Below are 19,544 nucleotides of genomic sequence, written 5' to 3' on the forward strand. Positions count from 1 at the left end.
TTGAAATGTGTTCTCAAAATGTTAGCCAAATTCTTGATTAACAAGTATGAATTTACATTTATTGATCTTATGTAACATCAGTGCATAATGCCAAATGGCATGCCTGTTTAAATTAGGCTGAAATTAGCGTAGCCAACCTATAACTGAGAGATTGCTAGTGGCATATTTAAAAGATACCCACCAGTATCGTATTCTTTTGTTTTAAGATTATCTGAAACAGCATTTTGTTTCTGTAAGTTCTAGTAATAGCGTGTTTATGCATTACATATAGCTGTATGAAATTTTATAAATGCTGAAGCCACATTTTGATGGCACACTGCAGGATGAAATCTGACAACATCCATCATCGCATTGTTTTACTTCTGTAGATCTGAAGTCAACCAGCTTAGTCAGGAAAAAGAGTATCTCCACAGCAGATTGGAGAAGATGCAGAAACGGAATGATGAATTGGACCAACAATGTATCCAGCATGGGAGAATGCATGAGAGAATGAAGTCAAGGTAGGAGGTCCTGTTAATCTGTCAGTATGTGATATGCTCAACTGTACCAGTCGTGTTGTGTAAACATAAAAATGACACGAGGTTGTGTGAAAGTAATATTCTTTCCTTATGAAATGACCACTCCTTTCCCCTCACCAACCATTCTGTCAAGTTCTTTTTTTTTTTTAACGTCTTTTGCTTGTGTCATTTTGGATAAATAAAAGGAAAGCTTGAACAACATAGTCTTCCAAAGAATTTAAACCTAGTGCATATGTGTGTGGGCTGCTTCGGCTGTTCTCTGCTCTAACTTGTATGAATAGTCTTACCATATTAAAAAAAAAAAGGGAGGGGGGAGCTGGGGAGGAAGGAGGGAGGAGGTTGTTCAGTGATGTGAATTTAGAGTACAGATGTGGGTTCCATTATGCCATGTAATAGTTGTATTTTGAGGGTTTACCATCATTTAACTTGTATAAACAGTCAAATCTTACTGAAAATCGTAGTAACCGGAGAAATGCTGACAATTTCCAGGCACCACTAGCCTTTCAGAGAAGCAGTGACTTCCTCAGGATGAGCTGGGAGCAGCTGCAGCAAGACTAGTATGAAATATTTCCACCAATATCAATTGACTGTTCTGGCCAGAGTATCCAGACTGATAATGGCTTGTGCTGTGATATGGATTAGACTTCCTCAAAGATCACTGTGGAGTCTTTTCCTTTTGGTTCCAGAAAGTTCATCTATGCTTTCCTCTTCTGTTTTCCACTCCGCATTGAGTGTAACAGGCACTGGAGGGAGTTCTGACTTGCTTGTGGAGGTAGAGGATGAAGTAGAGAGGAGACTGAGAAGCAACTCTGCAAATCCAGTCATCCGGGCTCCCTCTTGTCAGTAGTCAAAGGCAAAATGCAGTTTAACTTTATTTGGACTAGACAGCCCTTACTGGGAAAAATTCTCTTTGTTTTTTTTAGTATGGACTACCTGAGAGGTGCAGAGCTTGCATATATTAAAACTACTAGTCCTGTATGCTCATTGCTTTAAAATATTGATTTTAATTCTTTTTGCTGCCATCTCTTTACTCTCTGCCTATAATCTTCTTTCTTGCAAGCACTTCATGTGTTCATTTCAGTCATCCAGAACCACTTTTTTCCTCTTCTCTTTCAGATTTCTGTCTGTACCTCATCCTGTTTTTCTGTAACCTTGGATTGTCATCATCATTTATAGCTGAGAGAACAAAGAAATTCAAAATGCTGCAACTGCGCCCCTAATCTGTGTAACCACACAATCCTCCCATTTATCTCACCTTCCTTTTGATTTCTTTAGTTGTGGTGGATTTTTACCAAATGTAGGACTGAGGATTCAAGGTTACTTTCAGGAGAAAAAAAATTCTCCCCCCTCCTTTTCCTCCTAGCTGCTCTTATGTAGAATTATGAGTATCTAGTAGAATTTAAAAGTGCTTTGCAAGTTTTTAGGGTAAACTTTCCTCTATCTATTTTTATAAATAAAGTCGATCTGCTGGAAAATGTTGGTCATTCTCTGCTGCAGCAGCAATGATTATACACTAGAAAAGACTGCAAGCATTAATCCAGAACACAAAAGTGGTTTGAAAGCAGAGTGGTCATGCTGCAGGCAATGCCTTACCTTCTGCTGCTGTTTTGCAAACAACAGAGAAAACAGGGCAGTAATAACATTTGTCTTATTTAATATTTTAGAATATGTAAATATGGCAGAGATTATCAGGTGTTCTAAACATGAACAGTATACTTTACCAGCATTTTAAGAGATGGCTCTTTTAACATATTTTTAATTATCATCTTGCACTCTATTAATTTAAAATCTAACTAATAAGACTGATACTCTAAACTGCTTTAAAAAATCAGTGTAATCTAATTTTAATTTCCATATGAAAACTGTAGTAGACTTTCAGGGTGAATTCCCAAATGCTGTAAATTGGTCATGAAGTTTACAAATCTAGGTGAAGAAAAGCAGAAGGAATAGCTACTCCAACAAATAAATCTCTCAGTTCTGTATATTTCTGTTGAAGGATTTCCTCTAAATAAAAATAGTAATCTTTCTCTTCTGATTTTCAAAATAGAGATCTGATTATACTATTTAGTAAAAGCAGAACAAATAATAGTAATGTATTTTGCCTCAGATTTTTATCCATCACTTCCATACTAATAATCACAGCAACATACTGTTGGTGATGGTTACTTCTTAACACATTTGTTTCTCTTTTGTATGCAGCTACAAACAGCAGTGGTCTTTTTCCAACAAGTTCCACAAGTGCATTCTGACCTAATTCTCTAGCTGCTGTTATTCTGGATCTTCAGAAAATTTCTTGTATTAAAATGATTTTGGCTAAACCTGGAACCGAACATTTTCATTTTAATAATGAAGTATTGTGATATTTGTTTGAGAAGAAATCTCTGTCCATACTTGTTTTATCCAGGGACAGTATGATGTAACTGATACAGCAGTTTTGTGGAAGAAGCAGTACCTAATTGATCAGTCAGAACTTCTTCTGGAGCAAAAGTGTTTTGGCAATCATAATAGTTACACTCCTGAAAGTGAACAGCATGAGTGTTTTAGTGCCGTTCCTATCTCTGCATGAATATGTGCTGCAAATGAATATAGTCCAAAATTAAATAAGCAAATTTCTAAGAAAGAGATTACTTGAGGTTGCAGTCATTAAACAGTATACAGATTCAGCCTTTTCAGTGTAATGGAAATATCCAGCTCTTTCAGTGTGTTTTTACTCAGTGAAGTGTAGTATGGCATTAAAAGGAGATGTCCATCTTAAATGGTACAATTGTCACATGCTACTGAGGCAAACTTGAATTGAAAGATGTACAGTTTGCAGGACTAAGGTGACATGTTAAGAGTGCAAGTGGAGTTGGTCATCATATGTAACTTCATGGATATGAATCTTGCAGAAATAAGTTCTTGTCTGTTATGTAGCAGAGTCCATTTTCGTAAAATTTCAACCTCAAAGCAAATTATTGTGAAATTCTTCAAATACCCATTCTGCAGATTTGTGTTCATAGTAGAAATTAGCTGATAGCAGAAAGTACAGAATTTCTTATAAGGCAGCTGGAAAGGTTGAAACTAGCCAAGAATAAAAAGAATATGCAGCAAAACTAAAAGGTTTCTATATTTTGGGGTGGGTTTTTTTGGTGTTCCACTCTACATAGTTTGAATAAATTCCAGATGAAGGAAAATTCAAAGCCAAACGAGTTGAATAACTGCATGCATAAAGTTGGTTCATTCTTTCCTTAATCTGTTTTTGAAGGGAATTCCCAGGTATGCATTTTCACCTCTGTAGTTAGACCAGTTCTGTAAATGCAGATACACTTTCTCACAAGCTCTTTTCCAATTCAAGAGTAAGAGGAAAAAGACAAGAACCTGCCTTGATCTATTATTGTTTGAACATATTCATGAATAAGTATTATTTGCCCAAGCTGCCATGGGTCAGGATTTCATCTGGCTGTTTAAGCTTTCCCTGAACTTATTTAACAACTCTTATAGTTAAAAGGTTCAATTATGGCTTTGCTTTTCTGCATCTGTTCTTCACGTAAAGCAAGCATTTGATTGTAAGTCAGCTGTTAAGAGGATTGCTTCTGTGCACAGCTAGTGTCTAAAATGGGAAGCATTTATTTGTATAATTTAGCTTTTTTCTGTGTATATTTCCTGTTGAAAACCCAGGTGACATTTGGAAATACAGCAAACATGGAACAGTATCTTCAAGCAGGAGAAGAAAATCCTAGGCAATTTCTTTCCTTTTTTCAAGATGAGCCAGGCATGTCTTTACTTTTTATCAAGCAGTTAAAGGGAAAAAAAAGCATTTGGACAGTAGTTTATATGAAATATAAACTCTCTCAAAATCTTTTTAATAAAACATAAATTTAGAAGCTTCTAATGAGTTTCTTTCCAAACGTTTTTCTGAAGTTCAGCATATGGAATTTAGGGCTGTGAATTTTCTCTCAGATTTTGTGGTTACAGTTGATATTACTGTAATTTTTGCCATAATGTGTGTGAGATCAATGTCCAATCGGTATAACATTAACAATAATAATACATTTTATGCAAATTTGTGGGGGGCTTTTTGTTGTGGTAGCTTTTTGGAAGTGACACTGTTAGATGTATTTCGACTGTATTTTTGCTAGCTAAAGTTAAAAAGAAGAGCCTACAGGACTGGCAGTTTGGGGCAGATGTGTGTCTATTCCTTAGGCATCAGTGGTTGTAAGTTAACTATAAAAATGTTACAACCATCTGTGTAACAAGACGGCAGAGATCTGCTCTCGCCTGTTACTATAAATAAGAAGGAGATTTGTTTGACTTCATAGACATTGGATTTATAAAGACTCTATGTGTCAAATTGTAGCTACGTGCCATGTTGCTGAGATGTGTCTGCAGCCAACTACCTGGGGTGTCTTCCCCTTCAGACATTCTCGTGTAGTGCAGCAACTGTGCAGAAATGTCTGTATAGCACAACATGTGACAAATTATATTTGTTTTCTACCTATGGCAAAATGAATGATTCTTATGGATAAGCTTATCTGGAAGGGTAGCTAAAATGGATCTTTTAACAGACCACTTGATACTCAGTTTGACAAGGATTTTAAAGGCTTTTTTCCACCATTAAATGTATTTGTTTTATTTTGTTACTAACTAATAGTGTATGCAAGATCATGTATGCTTGAGAGAACACATATCTATGAGAATTGAGACATACCTAGAGATAATACACCAGCATTTTCAAATATCTGCTATGTAAAATCGCAATAACAGTTTTGCTGTCACTATTACACTGCTGAATAGAGATTTTGGATTTCTTGGCAAATTTTTAGTAGAACAACTAATTAAAATTATTTTTTGGTAACTGGAGCAATCAAGTTGCATTTGAAATTTTACATTTTCTCCCTAAAACTCTAGTACTTTTTTGTACTGTATGTGTGTTTGCAAAAAATAATGACAGAAAAACTTAGGTTATGTCATTTCCTGAAAGATGTTTCTTTTTTCCAGTCCAGTTCATTCTCAGTTAAATGCATTGTCTTCCTTATTCTACTGATAGATTAGTATTTTTTTTTAAGTGACAGTGAGGTAATTGTTCCTATATTTTATTAGACCAATCATCTGTTTTGCAATGCAATCATAGATTAAAAATGCACTATACTGTGGCTTTTTAGTTTAAAATGCATTAATTTTTAAATTGAAAATAGATGTTAACATACATAGTGTCCATAGAACCTTTTATATTAAAGATACTCACAATGTCTCAACGTCTAAAAAACAGGATGCTGCACTTTTTCCTGAGCATTTTTACTCATGTCCACATATTTTTGGCGTGGTTTTGCTGTAAGGTGATGGCTTGTAGCAATTGGAGATACATAATTGTTTGTGCAGCCCTTCATGGAAGGAGTTTGTAAAAAACTTTGTGGTCACCGTGTGTCAGCACTGTGATGCAGACAGATAAAACTCTTGGCTCTGACCAGACCTTGGGATTGCCACTATTACTTAATTTTTTTATTACTATTTTATAGACTCATATTTTAGATTGAGAAATGTATACTCCAGAGAACTGCTATTAGGAAATAATTAATGGATAAGACACATACACACATATATAAGTTGCAAATCCTGTCAGAGTCTGAATGTGTATTTGTTTAATTCTAGGGTGTTTGCTCAGAGTTCAAATTCTCTGGAATAGAAATTGGGTGTCCAGAATCTCTCCCTCCCTATTCTTCTGCTGTTCACCATTTGTCTGTTTACTATATATCTTTTTAACTATTATTCCCTTTCGCAGTTTAAATAGATGTCTATATATAGTGAGGTATAAATGTATCTATATTTTATGCTTTTATAGGTATAATATTCCCATTCAAAATAGTTAATAAATTATATAAGTTTGTAAGACCCCAAACATTGCTTTTAAAGATTTATTCCCCAACTACCCAAACAGTAGATACACAAAGCAAAAATTTTCTTAGTTGTTTGAAAAATTGAAGAAGTATACAAAGAGTGAAATACAAGATTTTCATAAAACACTGCAAAATTGTGTGCAAATAATTTCTCAGCCTTAAGAAGCAAATAAGAAGCAGAGGGGAATATCGTACCCAATTCCTGGAGAGATATTTAGGGAACTTAATAATGTTCTGTGAGATGTATTCTAGGTCACAGAGTACCGTGTTCATCTGTTTCCAAGTGTGTGTATCTAAAATACATGTACCTATATATATAGTTTATACACACATATATTTCTTCTGGACTTTATTGAGCTCCTCTATAGGCCTCGCTGTTCCAATTTGGACAACTGTTTCTACTGATCTTTTCATTGGGATCCTTCTTATTTTTGGTCTGGATTCGTTTCTGTTTGGTTTGTAACTACTTGTCTTTGAGCCAAGATTTGGACAAGTAGTTCTTCAAAAGAATGTCCTTCTTCCTTTGTTCTTTTTGCAATAAGCTCTTCATCAGCTTGGTGTTCTGATTGTTGAAATTTTTTTAAGTATGGGCAGTCAAAACTGTCTTGGGTCTTGGATGGGGACTTTTGAATACATTTGTATAAATTCCTTGACTAATGAATCCTACAATCACGTTTGTCTTTTTTGGCAGCTGCACTAAGAATTGCGTCCATTACCCCTTTCTCCCAAGTAAATTCAAGTTTCCAGCAGAGATTTTTGCTATGAACTGAGAATGCATTGATTATATAGTGTAAGACTTTCATCTCATGTCTGCTGTTTCAATCTTCTGAGTCATCTATTTCTTTCTGTGCAGTATCCCAGACTTTCTCGAAGCTGATAACATCTCTTAAATTTATCAGCCTACTCCTCCTTGTTTTGTGCTGAGTCATAATTCAAAATATTCAAAAATCTGTTTAAATATGAAGAAATTCTCTGAGAATTCTTCTTCCCTTTCAATTGTTCCTGTTGGCTGTGCTCTTTGTTTTAGTCAGCTACTTGTCAACAACTTAGTTAACAATTGCTGATGAGCTTGATATTTAATGTTTTGCTAAAGGTAATGTTGGTAAGATTTATTGCATTTCCTTTATCAAAAAATGAGCTCTCAAAGAGCTTAGGGTTCATGTGACCAAATCTGCTTGATCTAGCTTACATTTCAGTTTCTCATGCTCCAATTACCTCTTCATGTCCTTATATATTCCTTTAATTTCTGAATTTGTTGCAGCCTTTTTTTGCATTTGAGGTTATGTTAATGGGCTGATAATTATCTGAATTACCTTCTTTAAGGATTAGTTAATGCTGCACTTGATTTAATTCCATAGCAATACAGTCAATATGAGGAAGAAGTTGTAGAGAGGAAGTCACAGTGTCTGTGTTCACTTTGCACATCAAGACTGCTGGCCACCACAATTTTATTGTTGGAGGAACTGGAAGATGATATCTGGGAAAGTTTGTTGGTTGTAAAGTTTTAAGAAAAGCTAGGTGGGAAAATAGCCAGGTTTGCTTATTCCTGTGTTCAACAGCTATCTATTCTCTGACTTACACCCCCTCTGCTAAGAATCTGGTAATTGTCCACTTCTGAGAGTATCTTCTGCCCTACTACTTTAATGAATTCTGCCTTCTCCAAAACAGAAAGAGGGATAGTTCATATTCATGCCATTGTGAACTGAGTCAAAGCCTACAGCTCACTAATAGTAAGCTTGTGTTCTTGTCTACCAGGAATGTAAAAAGCCCTGAAATATGTGTGATATAAAACAGCACAACATAAGGTTCCAGGCTGTTCTTGTTACTTTCTGTTGTCAGCACAGTTGTTGGTTTTCAAATTTAAATGTTAATTTAGCATTAACGAAGCATTCTTGATTCCTCTAAAATGGAGGTGGATAAAGGTGATGTCTTTGACAGCTCAGCCCAGACTCCTGGATTCGGCAAGATCCAGAAATTCTTGTTGCTATGCAGATCATAACTGACACTGACAAAGATGTGCAGAGTTGGACAGAAGTGCACCCATTGTTTTCCAGGGGAACCCAATTTTATTCTCCTACATTTGCTACATACCTGCAAGAGTTTTAATTTTGAATAGGGGTTGCTTCTGGTGGTGATACATGATTGTGTTGATCCACCAATTTATCCCTTCACCACCACCGTATCTTCTTTGAAACACTTCACTTTCCGTGCCTGGTAGTAGCACCTCTGGTCCAAGGTGGTACTTATGGACCAGTCTTCCTCACCACTTTCCCCAGAGATGTGAAATAAGGTGTGTGCAAGCTGGGTCAGTGTGCTCCTTTGCTGTCTTGTGCATAAAAACATAGCTGTTCAATGGCAAGAAAAAGCACCAAAAAGCTTATCTGTTTTGTTCATGTACCCAAAACTATAGAGTAAAGGTTTCTTTCCAAAAGGAGAATAGCCTTTCCAGTGAAGTATAAGCTCTGGAGGACAAGCCTAACTATCCATTTTTCCTCCTAAAACATTTAACAATCTTTAACATGTTTTGATTTTTTAGACCATCTAAAAATTAAATTGTTCAAGTCCCTGACTGTTACACTCACCTTTTTTTCTTTCTTCGATATTGTTTTCCATCTGCATTTTTAAAGTTCATTTTCTGTATTGTATTTCTGTGATATCCTTGTGGTGTGTCAGAAAAATTTACAAAAAAACCCAACCAAATAAAAAGCCCCACCCTAAGCCTTTTCAAATAGCCACTGTGAGACTACCACTATGCAGTAGTTCAGCAGCAAATACTTAGCTGGGATATTTGACTGTAATTGGTATCTTCCTTTTAAGCATTCAGTGAACTTACAATTACAGTAAAATTTAACTATTAACCCATTTGCCAAATTCTTTTAAGCAGTAACAGATTTCCTTCCAGTTTTGATCACTGTGTATGATTGTGAGATTTTCAGACAAAGGGTTTATTTAAAACCCTCCGTTCCCATATAGTGGGGAACTGAAAATGAAGACAGATGAGTAACATTTAAAGAGCTTTGCAAGTGTGTCATGAAAATTTACCAGCTCTGTAACAAAATCTATGCACCTGACTGCTTTCAAGGTTATTGTAAGAGAAAGAGACACAAACTAATGATAATTTATGTTTTAATATCATAAGTGATGGATTTTTGCAAGGTTATTGGAAGACTGCTTTTTCCCAATAACTTCAGTGTTTTGATTGCTTCTGCAGCATCCAATACTGTTCCTCTGGAGGTTGATCTAACTGTGGATACTCTCATTTTCCATATATAAATCTAACCTGTTCTTAAATCTCTTTAGCTTTTGGTTCTTAAATCTGTTTAGCCTTGATGTGTCTTGTGCCACTAGTTCCATGCCAGTGTTGCACTTGAAGGTGGGATATTTTCTTATCATGCTGTTTGTTTCCATCTTTCACAAAATGTTTAGTTTATCCATTATGAGACCAGGGACCAATTTCTCCCAGTGTTTTTGTCAGCTGAAACACAGAGAGAACTTTATTTTGCCTATTTCTTGTTTAACTTAAACTCCCAGAGCTCCAGTCATATTCATCATCAGTTTGAGTGCTCTCTAAAAAAATTGCCATCCTAAAAGAAATTAAATGCTTTAACAAAACTGTGTTTATTAATCCTTATGATAGTGCTAATTGCTAGTAGTCAAATAATAACAGGCACTGGGTTAGTTTCTAGAAATGTGTTTTTAAATGAGTTATCCCTCAACTGCTGCTAGCAAAAGTTTTAGTGAAACAGAGATTATGGAAGTGTGTCTAAGGAAGGACAGTATAAGACCTACTTATTATCTGTATTTCTGGGGTACTCCAGGCACTGTTGTGTGTGCTTCTCAGCAGGGCTTCTCAGTTTGGTCCTGGAATAAAGTAGTGATGATGGAAAATATGAAGGAAATGGAATATGATAATAAGATTATTCTGTGTTTGTTTAACTTGTTCTTTGTGAACTGTAAAGCTATGTATGGAGGGGAAGAAAGGGGAAAGGACATTTTTAACTTTCTTAAAGTTATTTTCAATCTCAGAGACTCAGATTCCACCTTTAGTTCTACAGATGGAAGATGATCCTTGTCCCAGATATATCTCATTAATTGGGGTCTGATCCTGAATTGTCTTTAGAATTCTGATTTGATTCAAGTCAAGGTTGCTAAATAGTTTTAGGCCTCCAGTTTCAAAATGCTGTCTCAATGGCACGGCTGAAATGACAGTAAACTTTTCTCGACTTATGTAAAGCGGTGCAATTTTTGAGCGCTACACTAGCACTTCCCACACTACCAGGGATATAGCCATAGTTTTAGCTATGTGACTTGCATGTAGTCAAAAAAGATTTTGGGGGGTTTTCGGGGTGGTTTTGTTTGGCTTTTTTCCCTAATGCTTTGATCAGTGGTGTTGGCTGACCTTTTATACATATATTAAAAAATACATATGTATATATGTATACACACAATTTCAGAACTAAAAAAAATTTGTCTGTAAATTGATATCAAGCATAGACAATTGCACAGAATAAATGTTTGGGAGCACACGACTTAAAAGCACTTTAACTTTTACCATTGTGAAGGCTGTTACAATCTCTTGTGCCTTGTCACGCATGTGTTAGATGATGCAAATACTTGTGCTTCTCAAATAAGTTTTATGAATAAAATGCACAAACAAGCTGAGCAGAGGCATATGTGTCCTTGGGAAAGGACTCTCACAGACTGGGCAGAAATGGAGTTTCTGTAATCGACTACCTGTAATGTTAACCCATGTCAATAAAATCCACAGGAAATGTGTCTAGCATTTTGTCCTTTTTAAATTTCCATTTTTAATAGCAAGAAGACACTCCAGGCAGTGCATTTCTGAGGGATTATTACATTTCTCGGGTGGCTGAAGTCACTCACCCTTCAGCCTTGTGCCTCGCAACACACCCGAGGCGAGCAATAATCCCCAGCAAGGCACTGCCTGTCTTATCTTATTGCTTAATTATTATACCTATTTAATGGTGCTTAGAACATTGTCAGCTGTTGAGAAAAGGTAATTATCACTAGTCAAATGAAAAACACTTTTTTGGCTGCCTTACGGATACACATTTTACTGGTACCTTGATACATAATGAAGCCTGATAGCAAAACTTTTGCTTGTCTCTTCTTCAAGCCACAGCTGTTTCCCTGCTAAATTCATCCCATCTGTCTCCCCTTCCGTAAGGCTGTAGGCAGTATAGCATAAGTACAGAAGCAGTTCAGTGCTATTTTGGATAAACATAGCTGAAATTTGAATCTTTGCCATTTGCAATGCACACATTTTGTTTTACTGCTGTAAAGAGAGCTGTCAAAATAAAAACTACATGGATAATTTACTGAAATGCAGTCAAATAAAGGGATGATCAAAGAGAAAAAATGAAGATATAATACAGGGTCACTCTTACGTTCATGGTGTATTCTGAATTAATTTAATTGTTGACCTCTTGACATTGCTGGGTGCAGAGGAATAGGCAGTGAATAACAAAAGTAGAAGCCCCTGAATTAGGACTTGAAGTCCAAACTTCATGTCAGAAAGGGTAATCATAGCAGGCAATTATTTGTGATAGTGCCCTGTTGAACTCTCTAACCAAGGCATAGTTCTTTGCTCATTTTGTAAGGAGTAGATAATTATGTGAGGTAATACAACTTGGAAATTAAATCCTTCATTTTCATGTGTGGCACTGTCTCTGAAAATAAAAGGGCATCATAACGATCACAATGAGGCAACAGTTACTACACCTCTTACTCTTTGCAGTTGTGATTGACATGGAAAAATACATATTGAAGCTGAGTACAGATACCTTCACTGAGTTTGTTCTAAAATGGATTGATGGTCAGTTATCCAAGGATTGTGTTTGAAATCCCAGGTTTCCTGGAAGAGAAGATCCAAGTGACATCTGCTTGACTCAGATAAAATGAGTGCAGTGCAACCTACAATATTTGAGTCTTTCAGGCAAAACCCTTTTGAAAAAAATCCTGTATTCTCCTGAATGTTAGAAGTCCTATGACACCTCTAGTAGGAGAAGGGCTTTGACCACTACTTCTTGGACATATTTTCCTTTCTCTTTGTCACTGTGTTCTATGTGGTCCGTCTCAGAGAAGGATTATGACTGGTAACTGCTTGTAAGTCTGTTGTAGGAGAATCATGGAAGCAGTTTCTAGGTTAGCCTTGATGTGTATTTGGGATGGTTACATGTTCTGGGGAAGTTAGTTCTTGAAGGCTTGTGCTTCCAAATCTGTATTGCCTTAGACAAAGGTGAACAAAGCCATTCTTGTCCTAACCTAGGAGATGCTCTTGTTGATCAAGAAAGAAGCAGATGATGAACTTAATGGTAGTGGACAATGAAATTATCTCAATATAAAATTGATCTAAATTTTATGAGCATAATTTCCTTTGGGGAAAAGCACTTTATGGAATTCAGTACTACTGAAATACTGATTTCAGTGTTCTGTACCAAGGTAAAGAAAGGGGAAAAAAGAATGTTTAGTCACTAGCTGCTTCTGTATTTACAGAAAACTGTTTTTAAACTCTATGGAAAGAAACATTAAGAAAGGTACTGTGACACAAAAAGCTCACATTGTAGTTTTCATGTAAATATGTGTAAAAATCAATAGTCTGTGGCAAGGATGAAGACAGCATATTAACAGAAATGTAAGAATTTCTCTATAGACAATAAATTGAAATATTCAAAGATTTCAAAATACTATCTTTAGTTTTGTTTTATAATATGAACATAAATAATGGTATTATAATCTGTGAGACTGAATGTTGATAGTTACTCCTGTAACTAATCCAGGAGCTGATAACACCCCTACTGCACCAGGACTGGTACCCTCATGCGTTAGTTTAAATGAAGAAGGGCTCCATTATTTTTTAATGGAAGCCCAGTTCTACAAGGACTCCATCAAATGTAAAGGCTCCTCACCCTCTGAGAAAAACCAGTATTGACTTCTCTGAGGTCACCAAAGTATTGCAGTAAACATCCATCTACTAAGTCTTAGAACAACTGCTTTTATGGTAAATATACTGTGATAATTCCCTAAAGTCCTAATAATGTCTGAGCTGATATTTTAAAATAATACCTATGTCTTGGTCATCTAGTTTTTATAACACACATCTGATGGAACATGTACATTTACCAACATAGTTTTTTGAGAAACTTTATCTATTTTTCCCCCACTTGCCCAAAGGAGAAGTTCACGTGTTACATATTGGAAATGGTCAGTTCCTGTTAAAATCATTTAGGTAGCTGCTGTAAGTTGGAGTGGGAGGCCTGTACCCTCATGCATAACAATTTTGACAGATTCGCTGCATTTTTTCCAAACACAATTTCAAAACTGCAAGTAGATGAAGAAAATCAGGTTGTTACAAAGAGTTTTACCCTCTTAGAGGGTTGCACAGTTGAGATTTAGGCATGGAGAAGTGAACAACTCAAGAGCAAAACGAGTTATAGTGACCATCTTCCAATGTGCAAAGTATTAAGAAAGTTGTCAATGTTATGCTTTTCTCATATTTGTTAAATTAAATTTTTGCATTCCAGAGTACCTTGCAGTAAGTACATGCATTTGATAAAGATGTGATCAAAACCCCAAGATTACCTGAATTCCTGTTGATCCCTCATCTACAGTGTTGAGTGTTCCCCCACTGATGGGACTGTTCATGGTGATCTGGATTAATGAGGGGTCTTTTTTCAAACCTAGCACTTAAATATTTATTTAGGTTTTGTCTGCCCATCACCTTTTCACTTACATCCAGGATTTTTTTTCTGTCTGTGAGTTTTTAGATCAGACTGAAGGCCTTATATTTCCACTCATTCCCTCTGCAGGTTAGGGTAAGGACTAGAAAGGAAAAGAAAGAATGAATGAAAGGGCTCACATACTACCAGACAAAAAAAAAATCAATTAACATGGAAAAAGATTAAAAGACAAAATACAAAAAATATTCTTACAATCCTGTTTTGTATTCTTCCCCTTTACCATTTCATGTTTTTCTTATGTTTAAGGTAATTTTAGCTATTTCAACAGTATACTGCTGAGGAAATATTTTCTGGAAAAGTTCTGAAGATTTTTGGATCTTCTGAGAAAAAAAAATTTGGATGAACGCACTGAACAAAAACCTCTGCTTGTTCAAAAATTTTCACACAATTTACTTGTTTGTTTAGTTGTCTTTTGAGTTATATGTTCAAAACTAATAGCCAGTACAGTCTTTACAGAATATTACTTTTTCTTTATCTTACTGTCTGCTCCCACTTTCAACTGCCTGTTTTGACAAATTTTAGACTTAGTTGTTGTTGTTATTAATGCTGATATTTTGATTAGATATAATCTGCAAGTTCAACAATTAGTAATTTTTTAATAGCATCATGGCATAAACTGACCAGTACGTTCCATCGTTATGGTCCGCAGATGTTTTTCATCTTTTAGCCTGGGTTCTCTTCAATGGACAGTTACAGCATCTGTTAGAAGTGCTTGGAGGTCATTTATACAAAACTAAAATCCTTTCCATACAGCAATATTGAGCTCTGGGTTTTTTGGTTAGGGTGTTTTGGTTTGGGGGTTCTTTTCTATTAACAGTGCAAGGGAAAAGCTTACCCTGTATTGCTGTGTTCAAGTGCTTCCTTCTGAGCTGTTCTTCACTGAATTCTCTCTGGACCCAGAAAACCTCTTCAATTTGAGCCCCCCCTACCCAATGTACAAAAGCAGCCCCAAAGTTTTAAACAACAGGGACTATTTATGCAAAACCAGAGGTAAAATTAATTTTGGTGAAAACCAGAACTGATTAGCATCCTGATAGTTAAATTCATTAGCAGAGTCCCCCAGTTGCCCCTCGGTTAAAGCAGTGTTGCAAGATAAATGAGTGATCCTTCCCATGCTACTTTCTTTCCTTTTAATAATCAGTGGAACTTTGGTTGCTGGAAACATCTGAATTCATTTGGTCCCATAAATACAACAGATAACTGTAGAGCAGAATAAAAAATTAGAATTACTTGAGATGTTAGTGTTGTCCATGTGAAAAAATCATCCTAAAATTTCTTTTCCACTAAAATTTATTCTGTTCTATTTAGCTAATTTCTATTCATATTTTCAAATAGCACAGTTGGGGATTCTTTCCTTTGTAATCTTTTTGGGAAGGAATTTTTTTCTAATACTTCAGTGACTTTTTGCATCAAATTGCAGGGTAATGTTACAGTCAGTAATGTTTACATCAACAAATGTAAATTCAAATTAAATCTATTATTTAAATAGCATAATGGAAACACATGGTGCTTTGTAGTCATGTAATTAAAGAAGATCTGTGCCTCCAGGAGTTTATGATCTGAAGATCAAAACCATTTCCACATGCAACAGACCTCTTCTAAATTATCGGTCTACAATTTGGGGATTTTGTCTTGCATCTATTTAAGCATAAATTTTACTCATGAGCAGAGATTTCAGGCCAGTGCAGAACTGCCTGAGATGCAATGTCTAAGTTTTGCACTTGACACTTTGTGTAGGGGCAATTTCCTGTCTAGCACAGAAAAGTTTGGTGTTTTGATGTCAGGATTTATATCTCCCTGATTTAACAGCAAAACTGTGAACTAAACTTTGAGGATTACACGAGTTTAGTTTGAGGAGGGAACTCGATTTCTTATGCTTAACAAGGAGTCTGACTAGCCATGCTTTTTTTTTGGTCTTTTTTTCTTTCTCCAGTTGTGAAAGTAATTTTGTGCAAAATTGCATTTCAGTTAAATTATTCACTCATCCTGGGGCAATAGCCTGTATTCACTTTCCAGCTGAGCCAAGTAAAAATATGGGAAACAGACCAGCCTAGTATTCCATTGTTACCTTATGTAATATTGTGTTTTGGAAATGATGATGAAGGCAACCTGGATATTTCAAGGATGAATTAGTAGATTCATAAACTGAAAGCTTTGCTTGCTATTTGTAGTGCTGTTTTCTCCCTTCCTTTCCCAAAAAACTGTGCTCACAAATTGAAGATGTTGTTTTTATTTAAAAAGAGAAGGACAAAGAAAAGGGGGGAAAAAATCAAGCCTCTTTTTACCTTTGAAGAAATCTTTGCCTGAATTGCTGGCTGAGTTCCTTCATAAGGTGTGAATTCCTTCAAAATTTGGAATTAAGTTCAGAGCCTAGCTAGGTGAGGTAGAGTACTTTGTTCAGTTTACTTAGTTTTCTCCTGATAATATGCTACAGAAGATTCTGGGTGTAAACACATAGGTTCTTATTGTCAAGTGTTATGGTTTGGGATTTCTTCCAATTATCATCCTAATTAGGACCCTGAATTAAAATAAATTTTTCATTTCTTTTGGACACGGGGATCTAAATGAAGAATGGTCTGTGAACCCTGTGATTTACCCTTTGTTGCTTAATGACTTAACTGCAAAATAATTTCACAACCTTACTAACCAAGTTTCACCTTTAACCTCCTTGTCTGAGGACTTTCCTTTAATTGAGGTAAGCTTGGACAGTACCTTGCACACTCACATATTCTGTTCTGTGTTCCAGTGGTTTTTTTTCCCCTCAAAGTTGTTGTTTGGGATTGCACAGCTTGGAGGTGCTGCTGTGTTTGGTTTTACTGAGGTATTTAAATCCATTAAACATGAGTTCTGGTCATTTCCCAATCCTATGAATGCTTTGAGCTGTGGCAGCTAACAGAGGCTGCTCAGCACTTTGCTGGGAGCTGTGGCTGTTTTTCTCCAAGCTTTGTGTTTCAGTTTTACCCATGCTGTGCTACAGATCCTGACATTGCTGGATTTAGGGCATCTCTGTGCTGTGTGGATTTAGTACTGTACTGATCTTTTCTAACATCTTCTAAGATAAAGCTGTGAAATGGTTGTTTGTTATGAGTTATAGGCATTAATGAATGTTGGGGTTTTTCTTCCAAACCTGTTTGAGCAAAGTTTTGTACCTCAGGTACAGCTGTAAGTTGATGAGAGTAAAGTAAAAGATTTCCCCACAGTGAGCAATGGTCTGCATCCTACCTTCTGCATCCTACCTTTTTGTTTTTAACCTAGCTGTAGCTTTCTGAGCCTTTGGGTCGTACAGTGTGTGGCTTCACACAAGCATTTGCTACGTGACAAGCTAACTTTGCAACCAAGATTTGTTTTCTTCTTCTTCCTACTCAGTGCTTTTGTCTTGTGCTGACATACTGGATTCTGTGCTGAACAAAAGGAAACCCTGGATGACAGCTAGTGTAGCACTGTGCTTGGGACCTGTATTTTTGTATCTAGACTCAGATGAAGGACTTGTGCTTAAAAACATTCAGTACATGGTACATGGCAATACCAAACACCAGGTTTTTTGAATTAGCAGTAATCTCATAGTTCTAATAGAACACTGAAAAAAACCCCCAAATTAAAAATCCTTTGTATCATTTGGGGTATCTAAATTTCAGGGTGCTTGAGGGAAAAAATAACCAAGAAGGATAAGATTTCCTAAGAGCTTGTAGCATTGGTAGTCTTAAACAACCTACCTCCCCAAATGAAGCGAAACAGCAACCCCAAACTACAGAGGTTCTGTGAAAACACAGTAATTCTGACATAGACAGTTAAATAACAGACTGTGATGTGGAAAACTGTCCCAGATTCCAACATTCCTTTCAGCTGAGATTAGAAAACAAGGTAGAGTTAGCATGAGAAATAGTGTCTTCATATGAAGAGATTGCTCTTGTTAGGCCCATATGTGAACCATATATCCAGATTCTCTCTACATCCGCTCACTTGTCTCCCTGACAGCATCGGAAGAGAGACCCCCAAATGATCAGATGTACTTTTCAGACCAGAATTTAATTTTAGAAGACTATCTTGGCCTATTAATTTTGATTGTAAGAGTGCTGTGGTGGCAGACATCAGATTGCAAGTAAAATTTCAGAAATCAAAATGCTACAAAGCTGTAGAAATAAATGCAAGTGCAACTTGCAGTAATAGGTCACAGTAGTTGTATATGATGAAATACATGTCATTATTGAATAAGAAATAATTCATCAGGGCATGTATTGTTCATGTGCACTTGGTGTGTTACAAACTGCAGTGTGGAGGCTGAATACTTCCAGGATCTGTGTGTGTCAGATGAGGAAGGTAAAGTTTAAGAGCAAAAAAAATGGTTCCAGAGCTGACACTTGCACAAGTTTGGAACTTAAGTACTGCAGAGCCGCTTGGACATTTTTGTAATTTATTTGCTTTCTCATATTCAAGGAGTTAATAAAAACAGATTACATTAGAGTAGTTTGAATACCATGAAACTTGTCAAAATGTTAATTGAAGTCTTTCAGGTGCCTGATTGATTACTTATTTTCTCTTTAAGGTATATTTTCTTATTTTATTCTTAAAATTAATTACATGAAGATCACCATCAAGAACTAGAAATGATACTAAAACAGGAGTCACAAAATTAAAAATGCCACTATGAAGTGATGTAATTTTTCAGTGCAGTGATTCTATGTTTTCTGTTTTGATAATGGATGTCTAAGGGTGTTCATGTGGTTATTTCATGAAGAAATCAATTCCCTTGCTAACATCTCACTTGTCCTTTTCAAATTGAAGGTGTTTTGCATTCCATTCCCTGTTTATCTTTGTCTAAAAAGAGGCAAAACATTCTGTCATTTCTACAAATCATTGTAGAAATTCTGTTGCTTCTACAACTTACAAACGAGGTGCCAAATAAAACTGTAAATGATTTACAGTTATTATATCAATTATTTCAGGTATACCTAAAACACGAATACAGGAAGCTTTAAACCTATTTTTATAATTATTATTATTCCATGTAATAAGAAGTGTCATTTCTTTACAAACTGTAAAAAACCTCAACATTCCAAAAAGCCCCTCCCAAACAAATCCAAAAAGATGTGATCAAGATATGGTAGTGGAATCTTCATCGGTCCCAGCCTGTTTCCTAAGTGTTCCAAACAGTAATCCAGTGAACCTGTTGGCACTTTCTGCTGGAAATCATTACTGGTGGCCATGGGTAAGCAGCAGTTCAGTTACACTCTGCAGCCAAGGGAGAAGCTTTACACTGCACCTTCATAATTTTCCCTTGCTTGGCAAGAGAATAAACTATATATTTCCTTTTTTTCTTAACCTGCAAGCAATAAGAAAGTGTGCAGCATTTTCATATTTCTACAGAAGTCAGTTTGCAGCAGGTCTTGGTGAAG

At 36.0% G+C, this 19,544-nt stretch overlaps 1 protein-coding gene across 4 annotated transcripts in view; it reads left to right on the forward strand.

Annotated features, from left to right (window-relative positions):
- SDCCAG8 (SHH signaling and ciliogenesis regulator SDCCAG8) overlaps positions 1–19,544 on the forward strand; it is a 105,967-nt gene that overhangs the window by 66,216 nt on the left and 20,207 nt on the right. For all 4 annotated transcript variants that reach the window (XM_063390942.1, XM_063390944.1, XM_063390943.1 and 1 more), the window contains exon 16: positions 369–500. In XM_063390942.1, the coding sequence (XP_063247012.1) occupies positions 369–500 (132 nt within the window). The remainder of the gene's footprint in view (positions 1–368; positions 501–19,544) is intronic.

This window comes from Prinia subflava, chromosome 2 (assembly GCF_021018805.1).
Source record: "Prinia subflava isolate CZ2003 ecotype Zambia chromosome 2, Cam_Psub_1.2, whole genome shotgun sequence".
NCBI lineage: Eukaryota > Metazoa > Chordata > Aves > Passeriformes > Cisticolidae > Prinia > Prinia subflava.